At 42.7% G+C, this 12,597-nt stretch overlaps 1 protein-coding gene across 1 annotated transcript in view; it reads left to right on the forward strand.

The window, feature by feature from the left end:
* Window positions 1–7,050, forward strand: part of LOC106606382 (DNA polymerase delta catalytic subunit) — a 41,073-nt gene extending 34,023 nt beyond the window's left edge. The window contains exons 26-27 of the mRNA XM_045715715.1: window positions 1,692–1,789; window positions 6,804–7,050. Of these exons, the coding sequence (XP_045571671.1) occupies window positions 1,692–1,789; window positions 6,804–6,891 (186 nt within the window). The 3' untranslated portion in view covers window positions 6,892–7,050. The remainder of the gene's footprint in view (window positions 1–1,691; window positions 1,790–6,803) is intronic.
* The last annotated feature ends 5,547 nt before the right edge of the window (window positions 7,051–12,597 follow it).

Here is a 12,597-nt window from a genome sequence, read left to right on the forward strand (position 1 = left end):
TACTTACTAATGGTGAATCCATCTGATGATAACTACTTTCTAATGGTGAATCCATCTGATGATAACTACTTACTAATGGTGAATCCATCTGATGATAACTACTTACTAATGGTGAATCCATCTGATGATAACTACTTACTAATGGTGAATCCATCTGATGATAACTACTTACTAATGGTGAATCCATCTGATGATAACTACTTTCTAATGGTGAATCCATCTGATGATAACTACTTTCTAATGGTGAATCCATCTGATGATAACTACTTTCTAATGGTGAATCCATCTGATGATAACTACTTTCTAATGGTGAATCCATCTGATGATAACTACTTACTAATGGTGAATCCATCTGATGATAACTACTTTCTAATGGTGAATCCATCTGATGATAACTACTTACTAATGGTGAATCCATCTGATGATAACTACTTACTAATGGTGAATCCATCTGATGATAACTACTTACTAATGGTGAATCCATCTGATGATAACTACTTACTAATGGTGAATCCATCTGATGATAACTACTTTCTAATGGTGAATCCATCTGATGATAACTACTTTCTAATGGTGAATCCATCTGATGATAACTACTTACTAATGGTGAATCCATCTGATGATAACTACTTTCTAATGGTGAATCCATCTGATGATAACTACACTGAACAAAAATATAAAGGCAACATATAAAGTGTTGGTTCCATGTTTCATGAGCTGAAATTAAACATCCCAAAAATGTTCCATATGCACAAAAAGCTTATTTCTCTCAAATGTTGTGCACTATTGTGTTTACATCCCTGTTAGTAAGCATTTTTCCTTTCCCAATATAATCTATCCAACTGACAGGTGTGGTATATCAAAAAACGGATTAAACGGCATGATCATTACACAGGTGCACCTTGTGCTGGGGACAATAAAAGGCCATTCTTAAATGTGCAGTTTTGTCTCACAACACAATGCCACAGGGAGCGTGCAATTGGCATGATGACTGCAGGAATGACCACCAGAGCTGTTACCAGAGAATTGAACATGCATTTCTTTACCATAAGCTGCCACCAAAGTTGTTTTATAGAATTTGGCAGTACATCCAACTGGCCTCACTACCACAGACTACGTGGAACCACTCAGGATCTCCACATCTGGTTTCTTCACCTGTGGGATCGTCAGAGGGGGGAGGGGGTTGTGGAGCCCTTTTGTGGGGAAAAACTCATTCTGATTGGTTGGACCTGGCTTCCCAGTAGGTGACCCTATGCCCACTCATGGCTGTGCCCCGGCCCAGTCATGTGAAATCCACAGATTAGGGCCTAATGATTTAATTTAAATTGACTGATTTCCTTATATGAACTGTATCTCAGCAAAATCTTTGAAATTGTTGCATGTTGTGTTTATATTTTTGTTCAGTATACTTACTAATGGTGAATCTCTGAGTAGTACTTACTAATGGTGAATCTCTGAGTAGTACTTACTAATGGTGAATCTCTGAGTAGTACTTACTAATGGTGAATCTCTGAGTAGTACTTACTAATGGTGAATCTCTGAGTAGTACTTACTAATGGTGAATCTCTGAGTAGTACTTACTAATGGTGAATCTCTGAGTAGTACTTACTAATGGTGAATCTCTGAGTAGTACTTACTAATGGTGAATCTCTGAGTAGTACTTACTAATGGTGAATCTCTCTGAATTCTAGATCTTCCACTTAAGTACTCTGGAGGAGCGCTTCTCTCGCCTGTGGACACAGTGTCAACGCTGTCAGGGCTCTCTCCATGAGGATGTACTCTGTACCAGGTACACACACACACACACACACACACACACACACACACACACACACACACACACACACACACACACACACGCACACACACTTGGTATACAGATGTGTGTTTGAAAGTTACTTTGCCGGTACATCGTTAATGTGACTCTCTCACAGGGTGATGTCTTGCTCCAAGTTTGTTTACAATCTAAAGATAACTTAGGTAAATAAATACATAGGTGACATTTCTGAAATGGGAGATGCTCTACATTCACTTCTGAAATGGGAGATGCTCTACATTCACTTCTGAAAGGAAACTTTTTAATGCACCTAAATGTGCAACGTCTGTACCAGCAGCACACACTCATGTTGGACAATTACCACACACAGACCCACATCAACATATCTGTTACACACAGACCCACTCTGAACTAATAAAAAAAGCAGACATTGAATATCCCTTTGAGCATGGTGAAGTTATTAATTACACTTTGGATGGTGTATCAATACACCCTGTCACTACAAAGATACAGGCGTCCGTCCTAAGTCAATTGCCAGAGAGGAAGGAAACCGCTCAGGGATTTCAACATGAGGCCAATGGTGACTTTAAAACAGTTCGAGTTTAATGGCTGTGATAAGAGAGAACTGAGGGTGGATCAACAACATTGTAGTTACTCCACAATACTAACCTAAATGACAGAGTAAAAACAAGCCTGCACAGAATAAAATAAATATTCCAAAACATGCATCCTGTTTGAAGCAAGACATTAAAGTAAAACTGCAAAAAATGTGGCAAAGAAATACAATTTATGGCCTGAATACAAGGTGTTATGTTCGGGGCAAATCCAATACAACACATCACTGAGTTCCACTCTTCATATTTTCAAGCATGGTGGGGGCTGCATCGTGTTATGGGTATGCTTGTCATCGTCAGACTATAGAGGTTTTGGGGGGGGGGGGGAATAATAAGACACGGAATAGAGATAAGCACAGGCAAAATCCTAGTGGAAAACCTGGTTCAGTTTGCTTTCAAACAGACACTGGGAGACAAATTCATCTTTCAGCAAGACGATACCATAAAACACAAGGCCAAATATACACGAGTTGCTTACCAACACGACATTGAATGTTCCTGAGTGGCTTGGTTTTTATTTAAATCAGCTTGAAAATCTATGGCAAGACATAAAAATGGCTAGCAATGATCAACAACCAACTTGACAGAGCTTGAAGAATGTTTAAAAGAAAAACAAATGTGAGGTGGTTAATATCACCACTCTTAAATATCAAATGTTATTGGTCACATACACATGTTTAGCAGATGTTATTGCGGGTGTAGCAAAATGCTTGTGTTCCTAGCTCCAACAGTGCAGTAGTATCTTAACAATTCACAGCAATACACACATAAAAGTATATATATAAATAATATTAGGACGAGCAGCACAGGTGAAACACCTTAAGGCAGCCCCCCGCACCTCTCTGATTCAGAGGGGTTGGGTTAAATGCAGGAGACACATTTTAGTTGAATGTATTGTTGTATAACTGACTAGGTATCCCCCTTCTCCCTTTCAACCCCTGTAACACAGTTCAACCCTCCAGTAACCAAGCTGTCAGAGCATCAGTCCCTTAAAAAGCATGGGCTGAGGCACACTCCAACATTTTTGTTGATTCTGACAGAGGGTAAACTGTATAAAAAGAAAGTTGCACACTCTGTATAGGTTGTATTACGTTTCTGAGAGCATATCTCCTGTGAAAATAGCAAAAAGTCCCATAACAAAGATCCACCACCATATCATTCGACTCTATGTAAACTGGAAACCACATGTCCTGAGGCTGCATTTATTGTAGCTGGGGATTTTAACAAGGCTAATCTGAAAACAAGGCTCCCTAAATTTTATCAGCATATCGAATGCGCTACCCGGGGAGGTAAAACCCTAGACCATTGTTATTCTAACTTATATAAAGCGCTCCCCTTTCGGAAAGGCTGACCACGACTCCATTTTGCTGCTCCCAGCCTATAGACAGAAACTAAAACAGGAGGCGCCTGCGCTCAGGTCTGTTCAACGCTGGTCCGACCAATCGGATTCCACGCTTCAAGATTGCTTCGATCACGTGGACTGGGATATGTTCCGTATTGCTTCAAACAACAACGTTGATGAATACGCTGATTCGGTGAGCGAGTTCATTAACAAGTGCATCGGTGATGTTGTACCTACAGCGTCAATTAAAACATTCCCCAACCAGAAACCGTGGATTGATGGCAGCATTCGCGCAAAACTGAAAGCGCGAACCACTGCTTTTAATCAGGGCAAGGTGACCGGAAACATGACCGGATACAAACAGTGTAGCTATTCCCTCCAAGGCAATCAAACAAGCTAAGCGTCAGTACAGAGACAAAGTAGAGTCACAATTTAACGGCTCAGACACGAGAGGTATGTGGCAGGGTCTACAGTCAATCACGGACTACAAAAGAAAAACCAGCCCCGTCGCGGACCACGATGCCTTGCTCCCAGACAGACTAAACAACTTTTTTGCTCGATTTGAGGACAATACAGTGCCACTGACACGACACACTACCAAACCTGCGGGCTCTCCTTCTCCGTGGCCGACGTGAGTAAAACATTTAAACGTGTTAACCGTCGCAAGGCTGCCGGCCCAGACGGCATCCCCAGCCGCATCCTCAGAGCATGCGCAGACCAGCTGGCTCGTGTGTTTACGGACATATTCAATCAAAACCTATCCCAGTCTGCTGTTCCCACATGCTTCAAGAGGGCCACCATCGTTCCTGTTCCCAAGAAAGCAAAGGTAACTGAGCTAAATGACTACCACCCCGTAGCACTCACTTCCGTCATCATGAAGTGCTTTGAGAGACTAGTCAAGGACCATATCACCTCCACCAGACCTGACACCCTAGACCCACTCCAATTTGCTTACCGCCCCAATAGGTCCACAGACGACGCAATCACACTGCACACTGCTCTATCCCATCTGGACAAGAGGAATACCTATGTAAGAATGCTGTTCATCGACTACAGCTCAGCATTTAACACCATAGTACCCTCCAAACTCGTCATTAAGCTCGAGACCTTGGGTCTCGACCCCGCCCTGTGCAACTGGGTCCTGGACTTCCTGACGGGCCCCCCCCAGGTGGTGAGGGTAGGTAAGAATATCTCCACTCTGCTGATCCTCAACACTGGGGCCCCACAAGGGTGCGTTCTCAGCCCTCTCCTGTACTCCCTGTTCACCCACGACCGCAACTCAATCATCAAGTTTGCAGACGACACCACAGTGGTAGGCTTGATCACCAACAATGACGATACGGCCTACAGGGAGGAGGTGATGGCCCTCGGAGTGTGGTGTCAGGAAAATAACCTCACACTAAATGTCATCAAAACAAAGGAGATGATCGTGGACTTCAGGAAACAGCAGAGGGAGCAGCCCCCTATCCACATCGATGGGACAGTAGTTGAGAGGGTGGAAAGTTTTTTTTAAGTTCCTCGGCGTACACATCACGGACAAACTGAAATGGTCCACCCACACACACAGCGTGGTGAAGAAGGCGCAGCAGCGCCTCTTCAACCTCAGGAGGCTGAAGAAATTTGGCTTGTCACCAAAAACACTCACTAACTTTTACAGATATACAATCGAGAGTATCCTGTCGGGCTGTATCACCGCCTGGTACGGCAACTGCTATGCCCACAACCGCAGGGCTCTCCAGAGGGTGGTGTGGTCTGCACAACGCATCACCGGGGGCAAACTACCTGCCCTCCAGGACACCACCACCCGATGTCACAGAAAGGCCAAAAAGATCATCATGGACAACAACCACACGAGCCACTGCCTGTTCACCCTGCTATCATCCAGAAGGTGAGGTCAGTACAGGTGCATCAAAGCGGGGACCGAGAGATTGAAAAACAGCTTCTATCTCAAGGCCATCAGACTGTTAAACAGCCATCACTAACATTGAGTGGCTGCTGCCAACATACTGACTCAACTCTAGCCACTTTAATAATGGAAAAATGGATGTAATAAATGTATCACTAGCCACTTAAACAATGCCACTTTATAAAATGTTTATATACCCCACTCTAGACCATCTTCTGCATCTTGACTATGCCTTTCGGCCATCATTCATTCATATATTTTTCTGTACATATTCTTATTCATTCCTTTACACGTGTGTGTATAAGGTAGTTGTTGTGAAATTGTTAGGGTAGATTACTTGTTAGATATTACTGCATGGTCAGAACTAGATGCACAAGCATTTCGCTACACTCGCATTAACATCTGCTGACCATGTGTATGTGACCAATACATTTGATTTGATATTTTACAGTAGGTATGGGGTTCTGCTCATGCATTCTCATTTTGACATCAAACCCACCTCTAGTGTGCGTGGCCAAAGAACTGTTTTCATGGATGTTTGATGTTATGGGGCTTTTTTATGACCAATTTATGCAGAAGTCCAGGTAATTCCAACGGGTTCACATACTTTTTCTTGCCAAGTACCAGGATATTTTGGCCAAAAACCTGGTTGCCTCTGCCAGGAGGCTGAAACTAGGCCCCAAGCACACTTCAAAATCCCAAAAAATACAAATAAATTGGCCACAAAATCAACGTCTTATTCTCCAGACTTCAAACCCATTTGAAAACCTGTGGTTTGAATTGAATAGGGCAGTACATAAGCACCAACTAAGGATCTGCAAAGATGTTGTTTAGAGGAATGGTCTAAGACCCCTCCCATTGTGTTCTATAATCTCATGAAACACTTTAGAAGAGTAGTACAGTACCCTTGTCCTCTCAAGGTGAGGTATTGAAAGGTATTGAAACAGGAGAGAAAAAAGTTACTTAAACAAAATCTCTTTCTCTGAGCAATGATATAAGCATAAAATAATATAAATCCCCATTTTTATGGAGCATACAGTATTTTAATTATTTATTTTATACATTTTTGCTCATCTTTATCAAGGTTGTCAATAATTTAGGACCCCACGTTATATATTATATTGTTATTATCAAGTAAATGTTTCTGTCCCTCCCTCTATCCAGCCGGGACTGTCCCATATTCTACATGAGGAAGAAAGTGCAGAAAGACCTGGATGATCAGGAGAAGCTGGTGTCTCGCTTTGGATGGTGAGAGGCAGACCCAACAGACTCCATATTAACCGGCTCCCCTCTCTCCCCACAACCCCTCTTTCCCTCTCCTGGAAAGGATTTGTACTGTATTGTCTTTTAAGAATTGTACGTGTTACACTATTTTCTTGAAATATGAATAAATAAATGGCATCTTTTTGTAGAAATGTGTCTTGTCATTGTTGTCTGTCTTCAGTCTAGAAGACCTCAGTTGCATTGAACCATAAGTATGGTGGTGGATGTTGTAATATGTTGTGTAGCGGGTATTTTACGATAACCAATGCAAAGCAGCAGTTTCTTTTTTACTATGCACTTCGAATAGGCTACATTTCAGGATTACCATGCCATGTGTTGATATTGACTAGGGCCTGTATTTATGAAGCATCTCAGTAGGACTTCTGATCTAGGATAGGGTTTACAAAGGAAGGGTATGTTACAGGGAACTATCTACGTTTCCCAGTAAACTACCAGCATTTTTGTATATTTTATTTTTAACACATTTGCTAAAATTTCGAAATACCTGTTTTTGCTTTGTCATTATGGGGTGTTGTGTGCATTATTTTTCATCCATTTTAGAATAAGGCTGTAACTTAACAAAATGTGGAAAACATTAAGGGGTCTGAATACTTTCCAAAGGCACTATGTATTCTAATGCCTCACAAGATCTGGGGTCTCAACTTTTCCTGTAGTTATTTTTTGACTGACAATTTCAAATATACTGATCCACTCTTGACAAGAGATGGCATTTCCCCAGAAAGACAACCACACGATGTGCAATGGTCTGGCACTTCACTGCCAAAGAAATAAAGGCACGTTGGACAAATATACTGCATTTCAAAAGTGTCATTACAGTCAAGACTTCATAAAACCATAGAGACTGTTGGGAACACTGTTTGTCCCCTCCGGACAATAAATCACAGAGCTATCTTGGTGGTTGTGTGTCTTAGAGCATTTTGAGCAGTAATTTTTGTCATTATCCAAATTTGGATAGATGTTGCATTTTCACCCCCCCTCTTGTCCTCCGACTTGATTTCTGATGTTCCTGCCTTGTCCTCCTTGTTGTCTCCCTGTAAACACAACAGATACCCCGGTCAGAAGGAGGCTTATAGCCGTAGTGTTAACATGAAGGAAGGCAGATCACTAAGAAACAGACAGTGGAACAGAAAGTAGAAGGTGAATAATGAAACAGAGAAGACAGCCAACAAAAACTCTTGTCGGCTTGCACCTCTTGTCATCAACCTGTACTTTATTGTTCCCATATATTGAGCCTACCCTGTAGTCTTGTGGTAAGAGTTACTGTTTTGAAGTCAAAAGGATGGGTGTTTGATCCTGGCCAAGCCATAACAAGTGTTTAGAAAATGTGACCATATGAGTCTGTTTAGCACTCAGCATTAAATATTGTAAGTCCATGAAATTTCGATTGCCATATTGTTTTACCTGAATGGACAGATGCTGGCGGTCTGGGGTCACACGGCAATCAACGTCGCTCTCGGACGAGCGGTCCTGTGGGGAAGAGCCCTGCATGTCAGGTGACTGTTGCAACTGTTAGCAGTTTCACTCCTTTCTAAAAAATGTACTATGTTGTTAATCTGAGTGGAATACTTACTTAAAATCAAATGTTATTTGTCACATGCGCCAAATACAACAGGTGTAGGTAGACCTTACAGTGAAATGCTTACTTACAAGCTCTTAACCAACAATGCAGTTAAGAAAAATTAGTTGAAAAAATATTTACTAAATAAACTAAAGTAAAAAGAAACTAACACAATAAAATAACAATAACGAGGCTATATACAGTGCCTTGCGAAAGTATTCGACCCCCTTGAACTTTTCGACCTTTTGCCACATTTCAGGCTTCAAACATAAAGATATAAAACTGTAATTTTTTTGTGAAGAATCAACAACAAGTGGGACACAATTATGAAGTGGAATGAAATTTATTGGATATTTCAAACTTTTTTAACAAATAAAAAACTGAAAAATTGGCCGTGCTAAATTATTCAGCCCCTTTACTTTCAGTGCAGCAAACTCTCTCCAGAAGTTCAGTGAGGATCTCTGAATGATCCAATGTTGACCTAAATGACTAATGATGATAAATAGAATCCACCTGTGTGTAATCAAGTCTCCGTATAAATGCACCTGCTCTGTGATAGTCTCAGAGGTCCGTTTAAAGCGCAGAGAGCATCATGAAGAACAAGGAACACACCAGGCAGGTCCGAGATACTGTTGTGGAGAAGTTTAAAGCCGGATTTGGATACAAAAGATTTCCCAAGCTTTAAACATCCCAAGGAGCACTGTGCAAGCGATTAATATTGAAATGGAAGGAGTATCAGACCACTGCAAATCTACGAAGACCCGGCCGTCCCTCTAAACTTTCAGCTCATACAAGGAGAAGACTGATCAGAGATGCAGCCAAGAGGCCCATGATCACTCTGGATGAACTGCAGAGATCTACAGCTGAGGTGGGAGACTCTGTCCATAGGACAACAATCAGTCGTATACTGCACAAATCTGGCCTTTATGGAAGAGTGGCAAGAAGAAAGCCATTTCTTAAAGATATCCATAAAAAGTGTTGTTTAAAGTTTGCCACTAGCCACCTGGGAGACACACCAAACGTGGAAGAAGGTGCTCTGGTCAGATGAAACCAAAATTGAACTTTTTGGCAACAATGCAAAACGTTATGTTTGGCGTAAAAGCAACACAGCTCATCACCCTGAACACACCATCCCCACTGTCAAACATGGTGGTGGCAGCATCATGGTTTGGGCCTGCTTTTCTTCAGCAGGGGCAGGGAAGATGGTTAAAATTGATGGGAAGATGGATGGAGCCAAATACAGGACCATTCTGGAAGAAAACCTGATGGAGTCTGCAAAAGACCTGAGACTGGGACGGAGATTTGTCTTCCAACAAGACAATGATCCAAAACATAAAGCAAAATCTACAATGGAATGGTTCACAAATAAACATATCCAGGTGTTAGAATGGCCAAGTCAAAGTCCAGACCTGAATCCAATCGAGAATCTGTGGAAAGAACTGAAAACTGCTGTTCACAAACGCTCTCCATCCAACCTCACTGAGCTCGAGCTGTTTTGCAAGGAGGAATGGGCAAAAATTTCAGTGTCTCGATGTGCAAAACTGATAGAGACATACCCCAAGCGACTTACAGCTGTAATCGCAGCAAAAGGTGGCGCTACAAAGTATTAACTTAAGGGGGCTGAATAATTTTGCACGGACAATTTTTCAGTTTTTTATTTGTTAAAAAAGTTTGAAATATCCAATAAATTTCGTTCCACTTCATGATTGTGTCCCACTTGTTGATTCTTCACAAAAAATTACAGTTTTATATCTTTATGTTTGAAGCCTGAAATGTGGCAAAAGGTCGAAAAGTTCAAGGGGGCCGAATACTTTCGCACGGCACTGTACAGGGGGTACCGGTACTGAGTCAATGTGTTGGGGTACAGGTTAGTTGAGGTAATATGTACATGTAGGTAGAGGTAAAGTGACTATGCATAGATGATAAACAGCGAGTAGCAGCAGCGTAAAAAACAGGGGGAGGGGTCAATGCAAATAGTCTGGGTAGCCATTTGATTAACTGTTCAACAGTCTTATGGCTTCGGGGCAGAAGCTGTTAAGGAGCATTTTGGACCTAGACTTGGCACTCCAGTACCGCTTGCTGTGCAGGTAACGGAGAGAACAGTATGACTAGGGAGGCTGGAGTCTTTGACAATTGTTAGGGCCTTCCTCTGACACCGCCTGGTATAGAGGTCCTGGAAGCTTGGCCCCAGTGATATACTGGGTGGTACGCGCTACCCTCTGTAGTGCCGTGCGGTCGGATGCCAGGAAGTTGCCATACCATGCGCTGATGCAAGCAGTCAGGATGCTCTCAATGGTGCAGCTGTAAAACCTTTTGAGGATCTGAGGACCCATACCAAATCTTTTCAGTCTCCTGAGAGGGAATAGGCATTGTCGTGCCCTCTTCACAACTGTCTTGGTGTGTTTGGACCATAATAGTTTGTTGGTGATTTGGACACCAAGGAACTTGAAGCTCTCGACCCACTCCACTACAGCCCCGTCGATGAGAATGGGGGCGTGCTCGGTCCTCCTTTTCCTGTAGTCCACGATCATCTCCTTTGTCTTGATCACGTTGAGGGAGAGGTTTTTGCCCTGGAACCACACTGCCAGGACTCTGACCTCATCCCTATAGGCTGTCTCATTGTTGAACGGCGGTCACGAGTCATGATGGCAGTCAAATTACACCTGACCGTTTAGTCACAGTAATTAGGCTTCTCCTAGCTCTGATGCTGCTGATGGTCATTAGTAGCCTACCAAACTTGTTAACTGCCTGGTACTCAGCACTCTATTGTCTGACATAAATGCAAATGTAATCGAAAATCTAATCAAACACTTCATGAGAGCCCTTGAGATGTTCTACAACTTTACCTGTGGTAAATTCAATTGATTAGACATTTAGAAAGGCACACACCTGTCTATATATGGTCCCACAGTTGACGTCAGAGCAAAAACCAAGCCATGAGGTCGAAGGAATTGTCTGTAGAGCTCTGAGACATGATTGTGTCGAGGCAGAGATCTAGGAAAGGGTACCAAAACAATTCTGCAGCATTGAAGGTCCCCAAGAACACAGTGGCCTCCATCATTCTTAAATGGAAGAAGTTTGGAACCACCGAGACTCTTCCTAGAGCTGGCCGCCCGGCCAAACTGAGCAATCGGGAGAGAAGGGCCTTGGTCAGGGAGGTGACCAAGAACCCGATGGTCACTCTGACAGAGCTCCAGAGTTCCTCTGTGGAGATGGGAGAACCTTCCAGAAGGACAACCATCTCTGAAGCACTCCACCAATCAGGCCTTCGTGGTAAAGTGGCCAGACGGAAGCCACTCCTCAGTAAAAGGCACATGACAGCCCACTTGGAGTTTGCCAAAAGGCACCTAAAGGACTCTCAGACAGTGAGAAACAAGATTGAACTCTTTGGCCTGAATGCCAAGCGTCACATCTGGAGGAAACCTGGCACCACTTTAATGGGGGGAAAAAATTGCAATAAAAAAATAACTTTTTTGGTTGATCAAGGGGGTGCTGCAGTACCCTCAGAACCCTTACATCCCACGACTATGGGCCTTACCCTTGTTGTGTGGCGCTTCATTGTGCAGCCTTGGAGTCCTCTAGACATTGAACAAAAGATAACACATGACTAAAATACATGATGTTCTCCTACAGTTTTGAAGGTGACTTGAGGAATCCTGGCATAAATACAGTATGACTACAATAATGTACCAGTCTATAATTTTTCCTCAGCTATGTATAGAAAGTGGAAGAGTTTTATAAAGCTTTTACCTTTGTTCTGAGACGACATGTTGATGTCACCTCCTACTGTGGAGTTGATCTTTGGGGCAATTACAATGCTTCCACCCTGCGCTGTGATGGTAGACTGGGGATTGTAGGTTTGGTCTGTGTAGGGGGAGAGAGATAGAGGTAACCCTGTGTCCTCACCCTTCGTTGGCAGGGCATTTCTTCACCCTTGAGACTGTTTCCCTCTGCTATACTCCCTTCAGTGTTCCCCTTTTTTCTTCCCCAAGACAAACTTCTCTCTTTGGAGAAAGTGATAGTGTCCCTCTCTTCTCTCCTCCTTTTGGAGAAAATGCTCCCCATCTCTTTCAAGTATCAATCTATAACATGAGTGAACTCGTGAGAACATATTTT

This window comes from Salmo salar, chromosome ssa03 (assembly GCF_905237065.1).
Source record: "Salmo salar chromosome ssa03, Ssal_v3.1, whole genome shotgun sequence".
Taxonomy (NCBI): Eukaryota; Metazoa; Chordata; class Actinopteri; order Salmoniformes; family Salmonidae; genus Salmo; species Salmo salar.